The sequence below is a fragment of the Helicoverpa armigera genome, chromosome 2 (assembly GCF_030705265.1).
Source record: "Helicoverpa armigera isolate CAAS_96S chromosome 2, ASM3070526v1, whole genome shotgun sequence".
NCBI lineage: Eukaryota > Metazoa > Arthropoda > Insecta > Lepidoptera > Noctuidae > Helicoverpa > Helicoverpa armigera.
Window position 1 is genome coordinate 11,442,346 of NC_087121.1, and position 20,458 is coordinate 11,462,803.

A 20,458-nucleotide genomic window follows, 5' to 3' on the forward strand; every position below is an offset into this window, starting at 1 on the left:
TAAGAAGTATTTTCGCTTGTGTTTCTATGATGTTTCTTATTATTTTTAAATACCTTAGTCGACCTGTGTCTGACCGCGGTTAATTTTATTTATTGCTTCAAGTCTCAATAAATAGTCATAGATTCAATTACGCTTCCTAAAATCTGAGGATAAACGCAAATCTACCCATCTAATAAGCCCATAGTTGAAAGAATACAAGAAACCCGAATGAAAATACTCTTACAGCTGTATTATTGATAGACAAAATAACATAATCTCATGGAAATGCTCAGTAGGTCTCCCGCCATGGAACAAGAATAAGTTGAACAATATAAAAGATCTCATCACAACTCACACTTCCTTTTGTAAGATGACAGGTTGTCCAAGATTTGATACCGAGAACAAAAATGGAAAATAAATGCTCATATGATTTAATAACGTTTATTACACAACAACTAGGCTGAGTATATCTTAGAGAAGTTGATATTTTTCCCATGGCGGCAAAACTAAATTTTATTTATTGACATTATTTAATTTTTCATTGAAATATGCGTCCATTTACATGTAACGCCTAGTAAAAAGATAAATAAATGCTTTAAATGTGCTCGAGTTTATTAAAATCCTGATATTATTTGAATGAAACGAAATTGTAAAAAGGAAATAAGTTAAAAATGTGGGTTTAAGGCTCCAGCAGACCGGATGCGTATGCGTAGACGTAAGCGTAGTCACGCGCGTAGTTACGGCGTAACCATGAGTTGTAATGACGCGCACGTCTACGTTACGCAAGCGGTGTGGCCTGTCTCATACTTTCATACACATTACAACTCATGGTTACGCCGTAACTACGCGCGTGACTACGACGTGGTTACGCATACGCATCCGGTCTGCTCGAGCCTTTATCCTGTAATAATTCAGTTACTCCTCTATATTGAGAAAGATAATGATAGGGATACTTTAATATAAATATAATATCTAGTGATTATTTGGGAATGTTAACATAAAATGCGCTACGTTTGTATAATAAATCTACTTTTACGGGCGAACTCTAGCGGCGGTAGATTAGTGTCATGATATTATTTAACAATAAAACTACATACATCTACCGACAGCTTATACTTTACCTTACATTCTTCAATACCCTATCTCGTCAGTCTAGCGCGCACTAGACTGCTACTAACTTCAGTCGCTTACATCCAATACAGACACGATACAGAATATGTCGTTGAAACATTCTTGTCTTGTCACATTATCAATAGATTTAGTACAACTTATAATACCATAAATGTACTCTACTTCTCTAATTATAGCATTATCTTGTCTTGTATTAGATAGACCTTCTACAAACACAATCATTTGTCCGTCGAGAAAGTTCATTCGTTCACGCCGCCGCTAGAGGTCGCGAGTACAACAAAAGTTTATAACTATATAAGATTCTTTTAATCGCAAAAAGCGGAAAACACGCTTGATAGAAATCGATTATGAATTATTCAGTACTTCTTTTAGAGATGATCATGAAAATCTCTTTAGTGAAGCGCTAAATTTAGTGTCTACAAAAATATATACGGCTTCTCAAACGTGGGGCATCTAGACAAATATGTAAAGCAGTTAGAGTCGTTCGATCTATAGAGGGCACTCACGCGCCTACTCAACTACTATTCGTAATTTCAATATTTTAATAGAAAAATTTGGTCCTTAGATAGCTAGTTATTAGTGAAAATGATGTAATGCGATAAACACGAGCAAGCCGATACAAGCCACACTCAATAGCCGTGTTACACTGTCAGTACACCATTATAATTATTCTAATCTGAATATGTAAAATGATTTGTAGATATCTGTATAAAACTAAATACTACACTTTAATATTCTCCGATACTTATAATCACTAATATATTCATGGCCGTGCTTCCATCAATATCAATATATAATATATAACTTACATATAAATTGAGTCACAATGAGAATATCCAAATCGATACAAAATTTTCTTAACATCTACGATAATTGGTGAAAGCATAACCACAAAGGTTAATTTTCAAGATAAAACCTCATAAATACCTATAATATATATTTTGTTGTATCTGTACGAGTAAAAGCAACAGTCCACTAACACGAGAGGCTAATAAACAAAAATGTTAACATCAAAAGCATTATATCCATAACATTATGTTCTAGTATATATGTCAGTTATAAATATCAATCAATCTGATAATAATATATACCAACAAAGGTAGTATATTTCTCCATAATATAATTATCTGCAACTTTGGTGAGCAGGTGAACATGATAAGTTAACAATGAAGATATTCAACTTTAGTCGTCATTTGATTAATAGTATATCAGTTGGTGAATAAGGATTTAGTTTCTCGGATTGACCCGACGTGATAGTTCAACGTCGGCATTTAGAAGATTACCTAGTAGCCTAGGCCTCAAGATGATTTCTAAATAGATAGAGCAACCTCAGAAAGATGTGGGTAGAGAGGCTGCGGCTACTGATGATGCTGCACGGGCGTCTGGCAGTAGGGGCACTCGGCGGTGGTGGCGGCGCAGGCGTCGCACAGCACGTAGTGGTTGCACGGCGCCAGCGTGACGCTGCGCGGCTGCTCCTCGCACACCATGCACTTGGTGGCCGTCTCCAGGTACAGCACCTTCTCGATGTCCTCCAGCTCCAGCCGCGCCTGCGCCTGCAGCGCCTTGAGCGCCGTGAGCGGCAGCCCGCGCAGGTCGCGGCGCGGCGCCAGGGCCGCCCGCGCCGCGTCCAGCTCGCGCCGCAGCGACAGCGCGTGCTGCCGCGCCTCGTCGCGCTGGCGCTCGGCCAGCGCCGCCGCGCGCGCCGCCTCGTCCGCCTCGCGCTTCCACGCCTCGCACGCCGAGCGCGCCTGCGCGATGCGCTCGTCCCAGCGCGCCACCGCCGCGCGCGACGCCACCACCTCCTCGCGCAGCCGCGACAGCTCCGCCGGGCCCGACGGCGACGCCGCCGCGAACTCGAACGGGCCGCCGCCGCCGCCGCCGAAGCTGCCCGCCTTGATGGCGTGCGAGTTGAACAAGCGCTCGGCGTCGTTAGCGTAGCGCAGGAAGGGCGGCAGAGGCGAGCCGGCGGCGGGCGGGCTGAAGCCGCGCAAGGTGGGACGCTGCGGGATGTTGACGGGCGCGGAGCCGGACAGCAGGCCGTCGCCGTCGGCCAGGTCGCGGTCGAGTGCGGCCACCAGGTTGAGCGGGTCGTCGAGGTGCAGGTCGTCGAGCGCGTTGCCCACCACGTCGTGCAGCACGGCGGCGTCGAAGGTGGCACGAGCGGGCCAGGCGGGCGCGGGCTTGAGGTCGGGCGCGGCGGCGCGGGGCGCGGAGCCGCCGGACGACGTGGAGGCACACTCGGAGCCGTCGCCGGAGCCGTTGCTGAGCGGCGCCAGCGCGTGCGGCGCGGGGGAGGCGGCTCGCTCGGGCTTCTTGTCGGGCGGCAGCGCGGAGGACAGCAGGTCGGCGAGGCTGGTGCCGCAGTCCAGCGCGCCGGCTAGTTCGCGTGCTCCCAGCTCCTCAGCTGCACGCATCAAATTCAATGTGAAACGAAATTCTAAACACTACTAATAAAGGTTACGCTTTCCGAAAGCAGCAAGTATTGTTTGTGTTATTAGTAAGTACTCACGCTCGACGTGCGCGAAGGCACAGAAGAGGCCGCGCGGGCAGTAGCCGGCCTGCTGCACGTCATTGCACTTGGTGGACTTGTAGATCTCGGGGTGGAACTGCTGCTCTGTGCGTGTATGACAGTACCCGCACCCGTCGCCCGCTTCACAATTACTAGGCTCCCCCCACTCCTCGCCGTGTTTCACGTTAGGGCACGGGGTACTACGATACTTATATTTACGCGGTGATCTACGTTTATCCTACGACAAAGAAGTCATGATTAAAAACCTAATTCTTTAAAAATTCATTTAATTTCAATTTCAAGTTTGGCTTATGATACTCACTTTACTATTGTGATATTGGGGACATGCATATCCTTGTCTACATAACCTAGGTGGTCTTTTACACGGCTCCGTTTTATATGATGATAGTACATAATTTGTATCTGAAAGCAAAAACATTTTTGTTAGGTAATGTACAGAAAATACAAAACCACAGCAAAACTGAGAAGTAAGTATACCTTGCCACTTAGGGTCTTCATTCTGTAGATTTCTTTCTCTATCTAAGGCGTTGGGCGCGGCGGCGTCGGCGTCGGCGGCGTCGGGGTTGTCGAGCGCCTGCAGCTCGCGCACGTCGAGCACGGGCGGGCGCAGGTCGGGCGCGCCGTGCGCGAAGGCGCAGTGCGCGCCGTTCTTGGTGCACAGCCCGCGCGCGTCCGTGTCGTGCACGCACATGCACGTCTTGTAGTAGCGCAGGTGGTAGCGCCGCTCCGTGTCGCCCGCCGTGCGGTGCAGGTACGGACATCTGGGGGAAACTTCTCATTACTTATATGATAACAAAGACAAGAAGTTGTTCTTTTCCAAGCTATGTTGGGGTAGGATCCCAGTTTATCTGGACTTATTACCAGCTCAGTACCGGTGTTTTAAAAGGAGGGACTGACTACCCGAACTACTGTTACAGATGTTCAAATGACAGCTAAAGCACCAGTTTATCGTGCCTTCCGAAGCATGGAAGGACAAGATCTTCTGAAATCAAATTATTTTATATTCTTGCCAAGGTATTTCTTACACCAGCAGGACATAGATGTCATACCGAATAGAACTAGTGAATAGGAAGGAACAATGAGTTTTTATTGGATTCCAATGAGTCAGTTTTCATGTGCCAGAAAGGAAAAAGTCTAGTGTTGGATATAATTCAATTTCGTTTTGTTGGATTAATTTTATAATTCTAATTTTGTGAATCCTTATCATGAACACAATTAGATTTTTAACCAACCAAAATATTTTTTCTTATTCTTAGTAGAAAACTACAAATAGTAAATTTCTAAAGAGTTAGAAATTCAAATAAAGTTGACTCTGCTTTAAATAAGTAGAACCCAGAAATATCTGTACAAACATTATTAATTTGTTTGTCTGTTTGCTGGTTTTTCCCTATTTAATATTCTGTAAGTTATCAGTGTTTATATGTCATTGTGTAATCAAGAATTTGTGAGTAATAGATAATATTCATTTAGTCTTGTTTGAACATGCACTTATAAGTACTTACAATCGTCCAAAACAAAATATTCATCATCAATCTACTAAGCCTTTACCAAACTATATTGGGGTTGGCTAGTCTAACTGGATGGAGCTGAGTAACAGTATTTTTCATGGAGCAACTGCCGTTCTGACTTCCCAAGCCGAGTTAATCAGGCAACCAACACATTAATACATTTTATATTGCTAGCGTTTCAGTTAGTACAAGTGGAACTATATCATATCAGAGATATTTATATCAGAGTAAAAAAGCAAATAAAACTTTACTTCCAACAAAAATGTCAGTCAGTATTCGTTCTTCAGTCTAACTTGTCCAACCAACCAATTAGTGTTGTGTAACTTTCTGAGCTTTTGTATTAAGTTGAGAACTATACTCACATTGAAAACTAATTAATTTTGGTGGTCACGAAATAATAATATTCAATAAATACATATTCATGGATCAAAACAAATCTGAACAATGGGCCACATCAATATTACCCAACCAAATCAAAATGCCATGGAAATGTTTCTAACCAACTTACTAATATACAGCGTCGTTTGTACACTCAACATTTGGTTGGATTATACTTGAGATAGCAGTAAACAAATATGGAAACCAATTGGTATTACATATTATTGTGACGAATTTCACTAACATATGGACACTCGAAAGGTTATTCCTTTACTTGGAGTAAAGTATATGAGTAAATAGAGTAAATATGTAACAAAACAAAGCAACGACACTCACTCGTCCCCATCTTCACAAATGCCTGATGTCTCGTTATATTTTGTACAGTAGTTATCAGCGCTATAGTTGAAAGTCCCATCTCTTTTGCGGACAGGCCTTCGTCGTCTTTGGTTATTAAAATGCCAATGAAAACAAGTAAAAGGCCTATGTTGTGTACATTTGTGTTGTAAGAAAGACGGACACTGCTCTACTCGAAACTCCTTTAGATATCTGGAACATAAAATCGTAGACTCAGAGCTAATACACTATATTGAACCTCACTTGAAACACTTTCACATCACAAATAACACGATTAAAAAGCAAGTAGTTACTTGTAATGGTTCGGTTTTTCTGTTTGAGCTGCTAACAAAGGTTTAGATTCCGACGGCATTTTGGAAAATTATTGCGCCTCTCGCGTCGCGCAGGGCACGCTCACCGACGACCAATTAAAATTCAATATACGATCACGTGATACATAACATTTTAGAAAGGGAAAAACACAAATAAACGTCTATTCGATTCTAATACTATCAAAATAATAATGAAATCACCAAACAATTTAATTTTAAATGGCCTTGAACTTAAAACTGCGTTATCTTATTGTCGAACTTAATTTCGGCACCGAAAAAATAAAGCGCAATCAATTGACAGCACTGTCAAATTGTATGTTTTCTACTCGACTCGCTCTGATCAGCGAATGTTGGCTGTAGATAGATAGAGACAAAAAATGGGACACATTTCTACATCAACAATAACAATGGACGAATCCAAAAATTAATGATAACAAAAGAAAAAGTTAAGATAATCATCGCCAGTAAAGTAAAGATACTAGTTTAGACGCTTCCAAATATATTGGAATTTTATAAGGGTCCATGATTTTTCCCTACTTTCTCCCTGAATTTCCAAGGTCTAATCCCAAATTCATGAAAAAATCTAATGAAACCTTAAAATCAAAAATAAAAAAATATTATTTTCGGTAATTAGTGTTCCAGTTAAGCTACTATTGGTGTTAGCCGCTTTTAAGAGAAATTATTTTCGTCGTTGCATCCTAAGCCGTCCACAGCTGGACAAAGGCTTCCAAAGCTGGGGGTTGGCCCATAATCACGTATTGGTGAGCGCAATTGTTTGCCGCTATACACCTCGAAATTCTTCTAGAAAGAGATGAAAACTTGGGTATTCTCTCCATGTTAGTAAAGATTTGACAACAGAATTTGTGTCTAGCAAGGAAAGAGAGAAGACGAGTAAAAAAATTACTACGCCACACGGATGCTACGAAGATGGTGTCTTGCAGTAGAACACACTCTTAGAATTGTAAGCAGAGGCCCAACAGGGCCCTGGGCCTGATTTGCCTAACTTATACGAAATAAAATATTAAAATTATCATTTGATAACGTTTTTCTCATACCAATTTTTTGATTACTCCAAATGTAAAAAAGTGACCCATTTAAACAAAACTTTATTTTCCTCACGGCATTAAAACAAAATGCTGTAAATAAAATAAACAGTAATAAATAAGTTACGTTATGTAACATAAAGCCACAGTAAGTAATACATCAAAACTGAGATCAAAACTCACAGTGGACATTGCCTTTGCATTTTAGAACTTCTAGTTCCACATAAAAGCAAATTCACTTTTTCCTTACTATAGCAACATTTCGCAACGGCGTTAGTAGTTTTTATTTTTGCAATTTAATGTAATTAATGGCTACACTATCCAAAGCGACCGCCAATCACAAGTATTCACATTTGAAGTTCTGATTTTGTCCACCAATAGCAGGGCCCACATTTACGACCAATCATAGGCGTCAAACATCATTGTAGTCCTCCAATCAGGTACTGGAAACATTGGCGTCAGTTTCACCCGCCATTCCCTTCGGCGCCATCTTGAGCATATGATCTTTGTTGTTGATACTCTGATCCTATTTTATTAAAGATTTGTGGTTAATTTCTCGCAAATAACTTCAAAAGGTGTGTAAAATAACGTGGTTTTAACTAATTATTCAATTTGATATAAAAGTGTGGCATTCGAATCGCAAAGTTTGGTTTAACGCGAGTGTTGAGATCCGATGCTGAACTCGTTATCTGTAACTCATAACGTTTTTCTTTTTTTTAGTGAATAATGGCTCGTACCAAGCAGACTGCCCGTAAATCTACAGGAGGTAAAGCTCCTCGTAAACAGTTGGCCACCAAGGCAGCGCGTAAATCAGCGCCCAGCACTGGTGGAGTCAAGAAACCTCATCGTTACCGTCCTGGTACAGTAGCGCTTCGTGAAATTCGTCGTTACCAGAAATCTACTGAGTTGCTGATCCGTAAACTGCCATTCCAACGTTTAGTGAGAGAAATTGCTCAGGATTTCAAAACCGACTTGCGTTTCCAGTCTGCTGCCATTGGCGCTCTGCAGGTGGGATTTGTTTTTATTAACGGTCACTAGACTAATTTTAACATCATCCTTATTTAATACCCTTTTGTTAATTGATTTGTTTAATCCATTTCAGGAGGCAAGCGAGGCTTACTTGGTGGGCCTGTTTGAAGACACCAACTTGTGCGCTATCCACGCCAAGCGTGTCACAATCATGCCTAAAGATATCCAGCTTGCTCGACGAATCCGCGGCGAGCGTGCTTAAACGTAAATCTAGTATACTTTAATCATAAATTATTTGTAATTCAATAGATCTAAATTCTATAACAAGTTTAAGTTGTGTTTAATTTTTATATTATTAAAATCCATTATTCATTCATTCATTCATTATTTTAAGGATGCAGCAGAACTGAGTTTTTTTATTAAATACATTTTATGTAAGTTCACTAAGTCCATGTATGAAACGCTGTTGTAAATTGTGACTTCATTCGCTCTGACATCAGCAGTGTTCCATACATGGGCATAGTTATTTTGTGGTAATTTACATCTTAAGTAGTTTAATAGGTAATGTCAATGTGCAGTGTGAGAATTCTGTGTTTGGCGTAATTAAGTTGCATCGTATGATGTTTATGAGAAAATTGGTGTTAAATAAATATGATTAGGGTCATTATGTGGTTTTCTTTAGAAGCTCACTTACCCCATCTGCATATTATAATAGTATAGTAATAAACATGACTCATCTAATGAGAAAAACATGTTCAATCACATTGCATCAGTTTATTGACAGAAGAAAATTAGTCATCAATTCTCAGTAAATTTCAGTTACTTGTGTAATTATTGTTTTTAACATTTATAGAAGTGTATCCTTGGCAGTCGTTAGGAGTAGTCGGAAGCCAGTAATTCTGACATCAGTCTTACCAAGGGGTATTGGGTCGGGGAGGTCACATAGGCAGTCATTCCTTGCAAAACACTGGTACTCAGCTGCATCCAGTTAGACTGGAAGCCGACCCGAACATAGTTGGGAAAAGGCTCAGGAGATGATGAGTATTTTTTTTGTAGTTCCAAATAATATATGAGATCTTAACAATGAGGGTAAGTAATAATAGTTTGGAAAAGGCTAGGCAGATGTTTATTGCATAGTGAACACTTGAATAGATATTTTGCAATAGCTTGGGTTTAGAGTCTTGTGACCCCCCAGAAGTTGTAACAAAAGGTCATTGTCCTTTTGTAGAAGATGCTACCTAGTTGTGCTGTTTTCTATCTATGAGTGTTGTTTTCTTCTATCAAATAGCTTATTTAATTTTTAGTTTAAAGTAGGTAGGTAGTTGGTCATGGTAATGTTAAGTACTTTTGTTGAATTTAGGAATATAATATTGGACCAAATAATCTCTTAGAATTTTTTAATAAACTTTTATAAGGGAAAATACCATACGATCTTAGGAATGCTAAATTAACCATGAAACAACATTTAAGGAATAAAATTCATTCAACCTTGATAAGAGTCCAAATAGTGGAAAATAAAAATAAAAGATGTCATAACAATTACACATTCTATTGAAATATTGTTTACATGACTACTTCACTTAAATATCTAGGCAACAGCATTTTTTTCTATTTCTTCTAATTCCAAGAGTCGCTTCTCTATGTCCTCAACACTTTTCCCGTGCTCCTTGTTGAACCTGTAAGACTGTATCAATTGTTCTTTTTCTAGACCCTGTATTCTCTCGTACAGTGTTTTGTCGAATTCAAGATCTATGTCGTTCTCTTCTCGTAGAACACAAAAGTATATGAGGAATACTGCTACACTAGTGATTACCGAGTATGGTTGATACCACGGCATATCTACATCCACCTTCCGAACTAAAGGTCTCGTTGTCTTCCTCGCAGCTTGACTGGTTGTAAACTTGATAGGCTCATTTTCATTAGGTTCCAATTTACTGCTGAATGATCTATTGGTTCGGCAGTCACGGGCTAACCTTCTGAAAATATATTAATGCATATGAAAAAGACAGGTATAAGATTGTTGTGAAAGATTTGCGCAACCATCAATATATCTCACCTGAAGTAATTAAAGAGATGTCTGTTCATTTTTAGAGTTTTACAAAATCATTATAACAAATCAATTCTTTAAGAGGATAAACAGCGATTTTCTAGATTTTCATAAAAATTACATTCTTTCTGTCAGTGTCAAATTTGACATGGATTGTATTTCACAGACTACTTTTTATTTTGATGGCAATGGCATTGACGACTCAGTCAGACAACGAAATTCTTTTTTGTAGATTTACAACACGTTAGCAGCTATTTCCATGGAATACTGAAGAGCATTTTTGATCCTTAAACAAACAGTATTCAGTACATAACGTATAGTGTACAAATAAGCGTTGCAAGTTCAATAGAAAGTAGGTACCTACACGAATTTAGAATTTTGGATGATTTCATTTTATTTGATCCAAGCACGCCTTAACGGCTGAATGGATTTTGATAAAACTAAACATTTGTATGGTTAATAAATAATGAATTATGATAAATCAGAAAGCAGATGAAACCGAGGTACCAAAACTAACGAAAATAAAATTACCGTAAAAATTCTTCTCCAACTTCTGGCTCAGACAGCAAATAGTTACGTTCAGCAATAGCTTTATTTCTTCTTTCTAAAGCATGTTTCAGTTTACTATCGTCGTAAATGACTGGCTCAGTATTCTGAACTTCTTTTTTACATGGAACTATTTTACTTCCTGAAGGCTTAATAAGTAATGCCCAAATGTCACATTTGTCTGCGACACCGTGTATCGTCTCTAGTAATGTTGACCGTTTATTCCACACGGAAGAAATACCATTGTTCTATTATTAGAGAAAAAACAAAATAATTAATTATAATACTTGTCACACATTTGCTGTTTGAATTCTTTGAATTTTCCTGGGTTACCTAGCGGTAGGTAGGTAGGTAAGTACCTACTTCTCGTGGAATCATCACCAAAGTTCTTAACTTTTTCTCGAAAGATACGCAGGTACTTACAACGTAAATATCATTCTTCAACATCTGAAGATTCTTAATCGTATAATAACGTATTTATAGCTTTGAGTCGTTTGACAAGTAAGATAGATCCCACCAAAAACATTAAATGTAAAAAAATGCCAAGTCTCTCGATGCAGTCTTTCCATCGTAAAAAGTTTTGAGATCTCATAGAAGCCAAGTCCTATTCAAAATATTTTGTAGTTATAAATCAACATTAAAGTAATTGTATCAATAGTTTTCTTTATATTATAATTATAGTGACTTGGCAATGAGCACAAGAAGAAACAAATAAAACGGCATATTTGGAGGAGTTGAAAGTTACACACACCGCATGAGTAAACATTAATATCACAAAATTAATTTTCTTTTGGTTTATCCGTGTCGTCCCAACCGAATTTCGGCAACGGCAGTCAGTCTTAGTGTACTCTCGATTCATTTACTTTCATAAAGCGATCATAAAGCGATGGCCCGTAAGGTATTCTTAATTATTGTATTGGAGCATGTAGTCGGTAGTGACCATCATGATTCACACATAACAAATAATCTGATCACTGGTCTCGTCAGTAACATTTGCACATAATTCCAGGCAGCAAGCAGCTTTTAACTTGTGCTCATTGCCAAGTCACTATAATTATAATATTAAGAAAACTATTGATACAATTACTTTAATGTTGATTTATAACTACAAAATATTTTGAATAGGACTTGGCTTCTATGAGATCTCAAAACTTTTTACGATGGAAAGACTGCATCGAGAGACTTGGCATTTTTTTACATTTAATGTTTTTGGTGGGATCTCATTTATTTTTTGTAAGTGTATTTCTTTCTTTCTTTTTAGGTGACTTCATAATTTCTTGGACTTCAGCTACTGCTTTGCTTAGAACCCATTCTCTATCTCTATCTCTTTTGTTTCTTCTCTGAGGCTTCGTTACTTCTAAGGTAGACAAGTCTGGGCGATATATACTTCGGAGTCGATTATATTCAGCTATTGCTGTCTCCTGAGCTTTGATACTACTAAAATTCACATTTATTAAATGTAATCCACCCAAACTAGTCACTCTTGAAAGGGCCACGTATGTTTGACCACAGGTAAAAACTGAAGAACCTATATCCATCATTGCATTGTTTAGGCTCAGCCCCTGACTCTTATGCATGGTTATAGCATAAGCTATGCATATGGGGAATTGTTCCCGATGAACATACGCTCTACTTACAAACTATAACTAAACTAAACTAGATAACACGTAAAGTTCTCCGTATATCAATTATCACTACAATATTTTTTAGTTTCGAAATGGTTTTCATAGACAGATGGCATCAAATGAAAATTATCGAATTATTTTGAAGTACTACTTACGGCCAGTTTCTTCATCAAAAGCTAAAGTTAAAGTTATGGCTAAAGTAAAAGTAACGGTCAAATTCGTTTTTTCAAGGCTAAAGTGACAGCAAAACTAATAGATAAATTGAATTTAACCGTTACTTTTACTTTAGACATTTCTTTAGCCATAACTTTAACTTTAGCTTTTGATGAAGAAACTGGCCGTTAGACTGCGCTTTGTAAGGAAACCATAGCGCGATTCAGACAGGTATAACGCCATCTATCGAGCGCGCATACAATATTTATCGCAATACAATGGAGTTTTAGCTTTATTAATTTAATGAATTATGAACTTTATGTATTAATTTGTATTAATGATAGTCTATGTATTACATTTATATTATTCTTTTCTATTCTTTGTATGTGTTCATCCAATTGAATAGGTACTTAAACAACGAACAAAGTTAACAATGCAGTCAAAATCCATACATAATGTTCTTGCCAAACCGCAAATATAAAATTGTTTTCTATGGCATATTATTTTTTAATGTTTTTATAATTTTTCCTTTATATGTGGCTAATGACCTATCTTGGTGCAAAATTTGAAGTTTCTAAGTCTGCTAGAAGTACCTTAGATTTTTGATGATCTGTCAGTGAATCAGTGAGTCAGTGAGTGACAAAATGGTGTAACTTTGATCGACCGTAACTCCTAAACTATTAATTCAATTGGCATGTAATTTCGAACTTAAGCTTGTTCTAATGCCTACTATTATTCACCGAAAACCTAAACTCCTAGCTTTGTCCACGTCGAAGATATAGGGGGGGCGAAACAGCCGCGAATCGCTTCGAGAAAAGATGGTACGGCCGTGCCCGTTTTGCTCGAGACTTGGCTGGGGCACTACCGTGCCCCCAGATAAGAATGGGGAGCCGGACCCCCCTTGTATAGGTCCACGTTCTTAATAAATTCCCCCCTACTTTTGCCCTACTTCCAAACAAATCACCAACCTTAAGCCAGTAAGTATCTACCTATTATTCCACTTATACTTACATTATTGAGGTTGTATCCTAGTTTCTGAAACTACTGAACTAAGAGTTTAATACTAGGAAGCTACTCTAACCCTGAGTGGCAAAAGCTATATTTTATCCTGGTAGGTTAGTTGCCTCAGGGCGCAAGTGAAGTCGCGGAAAACAGTTGTAATTATTATAACTTACAGACTTGTCACGAAGTTCCTCCAATTCTTTGCAGCAGCTATCAACTTGTTCAATGAGCGCGCTGTGACGTGTTTGTTCCACAATTAACTGATGAGCCAGTTTAGCAGTGGTTACGGTAAGTTGTTCATATTCTTTCGTCAATTTCGAAATGTTGGTCAAAGCATCGCGTATTCCTCGATTGATGGCGAGCATTGTATTATTCACTGTCATAAGTAACAAAAATGTATTACAAACATGAAGTAACAAAATTAATTAAGAACAAAATGATTTAAAGGCAAACTCACATTCGCGTTTTTCTCTAAGTTTTACTTCATTGTCTTGTTCTTGCATTTTAATTCTTTCGATCGTTTGTCCTACTGAAGAATCCATGTTTTTTAAGTTTGTGACGACGGTTATTATTTAATAAATCTACAAAATAAACTTTTTGTTTTAAATAAATAGGTACGCGCCAATTTGCTTAAATTATTATCATAAACAATCTTTCAGAACTGTATCCGTTTCCGTCGGCCGTTGGTTGTATTCCATTTAGCCGAATTTATTTTACAATTTTGAATGCATATTTTTGACGAAAACAAAAATTATAATAAAAAACATCACCTAATTATCATCCCATAGTTATTATTTATTTATTTTTACTAAATCAATTTGTATTATTTTTGTGGTTTCTTCTTGAATCGGAATGAAACCATAATAGTCGATGGTCAATAAAAACGGTTGCCCGGGAAACATAATTTTTGTTTATAAACAGTTACGACGACCAACACAAGCATTCCTTTATTATTTTCTATGCAAGAATAAATATATGAAAACATATGAAAATGTTGAAACCTGACGATAATGGTTTTGTAAATATCACCTGGCCAAGCAAGAATGTTCCGCACGGTGGTATTTTTCACACTCGCGTGGCAGAACCAACGGAAAATCAACGAGAGTTACTGAAAGGTACGTAATTAATTCTGATAGATTGGTTTAGCTAATACGTGGTAACACTGTAATTTTACTTTTAGCATATAATAGAGGTAATGCGAACGCAATTTAACTGTACTTACTTCCACATTTATTACAGTTCTCTTAGAAGAGTCGAAGCTCACTATTGCTCAACGACAAAAATCTGCTTTTAAGCTTCGGGCACATGAAGAAAATAAATCTGACCGTGAGCTGCTGGTTCGTATGCCGGTGGTCCGACCTCGAACGTCTCGAAGACGATCCCTTTCTACCATTCGGGAGTCTGGGGTCTTCGACGCAGACAGGTTCGTATTTTTTGTGTTGGGTATTCGTATCTACGTATTTAAAATTAACGGCCAAGAGAAGGAGCAAGAAAACATCACGGAGTAAAGAAAGATGAGCGAACGACTTTGGTATCACAAGAAATTTGCGTATAAGCCAGTTTAAGTTGATCCCACAGTCAAACTGCTTTTACAGTTTTGTGGGACATTGTAATTAGTTCTTAAGTTTACTCTGTACTTTTCTAATAAAATAAATAATAATAAAGCCTTCTTTGGAACCCGCTCATTTTTAGCGGAGACAATAAAGTTCCTCGTCCCACGAACACTCGCATTTTGGCGCGTTATTTTCTTAGGATAATTTTCGTTATGGCATCTCCGCAAGTCCTTTTGTTCTCCTTGGAGAACACATCACTTATCTACCTCTTTTGTTAGATATCGCCCATTGAAACGAGGGGAAGATAGGGAGAAGATGAAGGAGAGGCTCGCTAACACTATGGCTTATGGAGATGACGAGGTACAACGGCCAAAGCCCCCTCCTGCAATCAGCAAGAAGCCACAACCTCAGTTGCCCACCAATAAACAAATGTGGCATGAATGTAAGATCTTGTGCATTTTTTTTCTGTTTCGTAATATGACCCTTAAAATTTTTCCCATTTGTTTCCCAAACCCATTTCCAAATCGATGATTTATTTGTAATTACAGTGGTAACTCAAATCCGGGAACGTACAGAATGGCTCGCCGAAATGGAGTATTTGGGTCAGGCTGCACCGCACCGTGATATTATAAAAGATCAGATTGCGGAGAGAATGAGGGCTTTAGACGCGTTGGGCATCGACAGCGAGTGCTCCACGCCTAAATCAACGGATTCTGGGTTTAGTACGCGAAGATCCCGTGAACCCGAGCCAGTGGTTAAAAGACGAAGTTCTGCAGGTAACTTTTGCTAACTCACTTCAGAAAATAGTTAAAAGTTCTCTAAACGTTGCTCCTAGAACATATCAAGTTAAATAAGGTAGATCATTTTTGATCCCCTCATAAATCAGATTTCTACCTAAAACATTCAATTCTATTCTAGCTTCAGGGACATCAAGTCAATCGAACAAAAGTGAGAAAAAACGTGTTAGCCCCAAAAGTTCAACAAGGGCTCGAAACAAAGAAGAAAATGTGGCATCCTACTCCCAGTTGTCTCCTTTGCAATACTCTCCTAGACGGCGCCAATGATTTACCGCCATTTTCTACTTTTTACGAACTCTAATATAACGGAATGTTTTCCAATTTCTACAGTGTGAACAAGTCCTTTGTTATTAGTTTTATTTTTGTATGCGGAATTTACAATCCTATTGGTTCTTTCTGTCATGAGCTGCAAGTAGTTTGCTATAATAAATGTTCACACACAAGGAACAAAGTTTAAGGTTCGAAGATATTTCCCGTCAAATACCTTTGTGTTTCGTCAGCCTAGTGCATGCGCTTGCGCTGTGGCTTAAGCTTATCATAAAGTCATCAGTAGCGCACTTCGGAGCGGCAAAGTTATTTTACGGGAACTGTACTTGGGGCTGATCCATGATTGGTCCTCATTTTATAATCTTGTAATTCTATAGAAAATTAACGTAAATAAGTAATATAATACTTTAGAAACCGTCTTGTTATATTTTTTATGGCCTAGTCTAAGAGGTAGTCCTCAGTATTAATCCTCAGTAGTAAGCTCCCGCCCGCGGATTCACCCGCGGGAACTACTGCCTGAATAAAAAGTAGTCTCTCGCCTTCCTCAACAAATAGGCTATGCTCTCAGACACTGAAACGAATGCAATGTAGAATTAGAAAAATATTAATGATTTTAATAATTATTTTAATCTTGTCTAGTCTACATAGGTATATATGCTTATTGATTGATGATGAGCGACAGCAAACCCACAGCTCGGCGCCACTGCCAGCTACCCTACGAAGACGCGCAAGCATTTTTGTGGTATTGCCAGATTATTTTTCTGAGAACCAGATATTTTTCGTTTTATGTAGACCTGAAAATGGAAAAAAAATCAAACAATATTTTACATCATTTTAATGAGGGTCTTCTCAATTTTTTCTGCCACAGGGTGGCGCCACGTATGCGTCTGGTCCAAACAGCTGTCAAATAGTATGGAATTGTAGGGTCCGAACTTATTGTTTATTGAAATTCTGTTATATTGGAAGTCTTATTGATTTTAATATGGACTACGGTCAGAATAAGGTTTCCGAACTAAAAATTGAGCTAAGAGAGAGGGTTAAAAAGTCACTGGTACTAAGGAAAAGCTTGTTGAAAAATTTGTTAACACAATATGATTTAGTTTTTTTTATTTACTCAACTGCAATAGTAAAACAATAATGCAGTGCTTTAATTATAAAATAAAAAAAAAAACACTAAAATCGTTCACTATTCATAGTAAAGATAAGCACTTTGACAGTTACCTGGACCTGACGACTCGGTGTTGCCACCTCGTGGACGCCATTTTAGAAAACCCTCATTTATAACAGATATTTATGAATTATAATTTATGTATTTGGTTGTTACTGACCTTACATATAGTTCAGCAGTGATAAATACAATAATGTTGAATGAGTAAGAAGGCTATATTTACGTGGTAATGCTCAATCAATCACTGTCATCAATTATTATAGCCTTTTTGATTTTCGACTTGGAATCATTACTGGGACTAGATTTCCGTTTCCGTTTTGCCTTATGTCCATTCTCTGGTTTCTTATCGGAGGCTTCAGGTTGAGGTATATAATCACTTGGAGCTTTCTCCTGCAGTTCGAAGGATGAATATCTCCTTACTGGCATGTTAAGTATAAAGCTATCATCATCAAACGCATCCATATTTGGACCAATTTTTATATAACTTATTGTAGAATATGCTGTGAAGTGAAAATCTTCTATTAAATAATTTCCAACCAGTAAAAATGCAATCACATCTTCACCTAAGACTCTTGAAATATTTGGCTCTTTCCCCTTGTGTCTCAGATTTACAGGGCCTTTCAAAAACCATGCATCAAGCAACTTCTGTGCAGTCAGTTTTACATCTTGCTTTTCTGCATTCTCAATAATACCAGCTATCGTCTTACAATGTGGCCTGAGATTAATTTCTTTTACACTCAGATTGGTGTTAGAGCATACATCACACATTTTGTTACAGTCTGCATTGCCCCAGTTCTCATCAAAATGCTCAGCTATCAGAAGCCTTCTACATAATGAACCATTGAGACAGTACTTTACCATGCCATACAAATGTTCTAGACTGCCAACAGAAGAGAACACCATGGTACTAACTTTGAAGACATCTTGCATTCTATACAAAGTCACACATTCTGCTCTGAGGCCATCGCGACCAGCCCTGCCACTTTCTTGATAGTAGTTTTCCATGGATTTACTTATTGTGTGGTGTATAACAAATCTTACATCAGGTTTGTCAATTCCCATCCCAAAGGCTACAGTGGCCACAATAGCTTGATAGTGTTTGTCATGCCACTTCAGATGGACTTGTGACCGGGTATTGGCATCCAGGTTTGCATGATAGCAACCAACTCTCAGAGCTCTTTTCCGCAAGCCTTCAGAAATATCTTCACAGTCTTTTATGCTGTTTGTGTATATGATTCCACTTTCTCCTTTATACCTGCCTTTCAATAGTCTCTCAAGTATTGTTAGACATTCCTCTTGTGATGTTGGTTTCTCCAGTATTTTATAGAATAAGTTGGGTCTGTTAAATGTAGACTTTATAACAAGGCAACCAGGAATATTAAGAATTTTTTGTACATCTGTGAGAACATTAGCTGTGGCAGTAGCAGTCAGACCTAAGATAGGCACATTTGGGAACATGTTAGACAAAATACCCAAGTACTTGTAATCAGGCCTGAAGTCATGGCCCCATTGGGAACAGCAATGGACTTCATCAATAGCAATCCTCTGTAACCTGCCATCTGCATGACATTTTTGTAAATTAGACATAAATCTTTTACTCTTAGCAAACCTTTCAGGGGTAACATAGAGCAGCTTTATTTGTGTCTTACTATCCTTCAGGATGTTCAGAGCTTCTGAAGTTTCTTCCTTAGAACTTGAGCTTGTGATCAACTTAGCTGGTATGTTCCTTTTGGTAAGCGATCTAACTTGATCTTCCATTAGTGATATGAGTGGTGAGACTACGACTGTGAGACCAGGTTTTACTAGCGCGGGTAACTGATAGCACAGGCTCTTGCCCGCGCCTGTGGGCATTACCACTATAGCATGCTGTCCTGAAAGGGTGGAATTAATAGCACCCAATTGTTTAGGTCTGAAGCTTTCGATCTGAAACACGTTTTTCAAAGTGTTGTCCACGTCCTCGGACCACTCGTAAGTAGTTCCCGCCCAATCTACACTAGCCAGTGTATCAGTTTTTAGTTTGTTAATGGAATTCTTCAATGCGAGCTTCTTTTCGTGAAGAACACGCTGTTTGTTCTTCCATTTCGATATTTCAGCATCTACTTTAGATATTTCCTTATCTACACTTTTTAGTTCTTTTTCAAGATCTTCTATAGTCTTCATCGTTTTTACCTTAGTAATAATATCCAATTAATAATATTGTTCTTAATTATTTGTAAAAAGAGGTTCGCGAAGTCGCGCGGCTTCTATGTTTATATTTTTTGGCACCTGCCAAAATAGTGTCACTGTCAGTATTTCTATCAGTTTCAAAACCAGAGATCTTTTATCAGGACCCAGACTTTGCTTTAGGTTTTACTTATTAATTTTCAGTGAAATTCAAACTATTTTATTCGTACGTAACACGCATTTCTTTTCACGCTTTTAATTCAGGCGCAGTTTCAGAAATTTTGTTGTATTATCCTAGCTAGTCCATCATCCTCCGAGCCTTTTTCCCAACTATGTTGGGGGTCCGCTTCCAGTCTAACCGGATTCAGCTGAGTACCAGTGCTTTACAAGAAGCGACTGCCTATCTGACCTTCTCAACCAGTGTTTTCAACCCAGTTACCCGGGCAACCCAATACCACTTGGTTAGACTGGTGTCAGACTTGCTGGCCTCTGACTACCTCCTTCTGCAATATTACTTGTTCGCAGATAGTCCATGTAGCCCCTGCCTAAATTTCAAGGGACTGATAATAAATCATTCGATCTAGACTGTAAAGGCAAGAATACAAGCTCATTGAATACTGTCGAATGTAGATTATACTGTTGAAATTCTATGTTATATAAGCCGATGATATTTATAAAAATAAGCATAAACCTTATCACCCACTAGAATAGTTTTGGTTTGCTCGGCAACAATCTCGACCTATTTACTTTAAATCAAGTCTTGTTATTGACTTATTGAAGACTTCCTTCCTTTAATTTAATAGACGAATTGAACGGGAGTGCACCTACAAAGTGTTACCGAATACTTCACTATTTCTTTCTTGATTTATAATAAGTAAACAAAGTTTTCTGTGTATTCTGGTATTTAAGTAAATGAGCAAACAATGTGGTTTAA

General features: G+C 38.4%; 6 protein-coding genes across 8 annotated transcripts; 2 read left to right on the forward strand and 4 right to left on the reverse strand.

The window, feature by feature from the left end:
- Positions 1–880: 880 nt before the first annotated feature.
- Positions 881–6,518, reverse strand: LOC110378277 (RING finger protein unkempt). Of its 2 annotated transcripts, none has more exons than XM_049843665.2 (6): positions 6,174–6,518; positions 5,863–6,099; positions 4,118–4,401; positions 3,942–4,042; positions 3,620–3,857; positions 881–3,514 (listed from the first exon to the last, which is right to left on the reverse strand). In XM_049843665.2, the coding sequence occupies exons 1-6, from the start codon at positions 6,230–6,232 to the stop codon at positions 2,469–2,471; spliced, it is 1,965 nt and encodes a 654-aa protein (XP_049699622.1). In that variant the 5' UTR covers positions 6,233–6,518; the 3' UTR covers positions 881–2,468. The 2 variants fall into 2 exon arrangements, with proteins under 2 accessions (XP_049699622.1, XP_049699623.1); XM_049843666.2 differs by having other exon boundaries at positions 5,863–6,072; positions 6,174–6,514.
- A 1,130-nt stretch (positions 6,519–7,648) lies between these two features.
- Positions 7,649–8,867, forward strand: LOC110378660 (histone H3.3A). The gene is made up of 3 exons (XM_021338021.3): positions 7,649–7,809; positions 7,955–8,242; positions 8,337–8,867. The coding sequence occupies exons 2-3, from the start codon at positions 7,961–7,963 to the stop codon at positions 8,463–8,465; spliced, it is 411 nt and encodes a 136-aa protein (XP_021193696.1). The 5' UTR covers positions 7,649–7,809; positions 7,955–7,960; the 3' UTR covers positions 8,466–8,867.
- An 869-nt stretch (positions 8,868–9,736) lies between these two features.
- Positions 9,737–10,420, reverse strand: LOC110379057 (uncharacterized). The gene is made up of 2 exons (XM_021338560.3): positions 10,260–10,420; positions 9,737–10,179 (listed from the first exon to the last, which is right to left on the reverse strand). Exons 1-2 carry the CDS (start codon positions 10,286–10,288, stop codon positions 9,792–9,794), a joined length of 417 nt encoding a protein of 138 aa, XP_021194235.3. The 5' UTR covers positions 10,289–10,420; the 3' UTR covers positions 9,737–9,791.
- LOC110379047 (uncharacterized) lies at positions 10,406–14,495 on the reverse strand. Its single transcript, XM_064039975.1, has 4 exons — positions 14,034–14,495; positions 13,750–13,952; positions 10,782–11,044; positions 10,406–10,536 (listed from the first exon to the last, which is right to left on the reverse strand). The coding sequence occupies exons 1-4, from the start codon at positions 14,116–14,118 to the stop codon at positions 10,485–10,487; spliced, it is 603 nt and encodes a 200-aa protein (XP_063896045.1). The 5' UTR covers positions 14,119–14,495; the 3' UTR covers positions 10,406–10,484.
- On the forward strand, positions 13,725–16,486 carry LOC110379032 (UPF0193 protein EVG1 homolog). Of its 2 annotated transcripts, XM_049843681.2 has the most exons (6): positions 13,725–13,864; positions 14,498–14,691; positions 14,816–14,999; positions 15,408–15,571; positions 15,678–15,905; positions 16,048–16,486. In XM_049843681.2, exons 2-6 carry the CDS (start codon positions 14,562–14,564, stop codon positions 16,191–16,193), a joined length of 852 nt encoding a protein of 283 aa, XP_049699638.2. In that variant the 5' UTR covers positions 13,725–13,864; positions 14,498–14,561; the 3' UTR covers positions 16,194–16,486. The 2 variants fall into 2 exon arrangements, with proteins under 2 accessions (XP_049699638.2, XP_063896037.1); XM_064039967.1 differs by lacking the exon at positions 14,498–14,691 and having other exon boundaries at positions 13,726–13,864; positions 16,048–16,483.
- Positions 16,487–17,504: 1,018 nt separating this feature from the next.
- Positions 17,505–19,617, reverse strand: LOC110379000 (ATP-dependent DNA helicase Q1). Its single transcript, XM_064039986.1, has one exon. The coding sequence runs from the start codon at positions 19,519–19,521 to the stop codon at positions 17,599–17,601; it is 1,923 nt and encodes a 640-aa protein (XP_063896056.1). The 5' UTR covers positions 19,522–19,617; the 3' UTR covers positions 17,505–17,598.
- Positions 19,618–20,458: the final 841 nt, after the last annotated feature.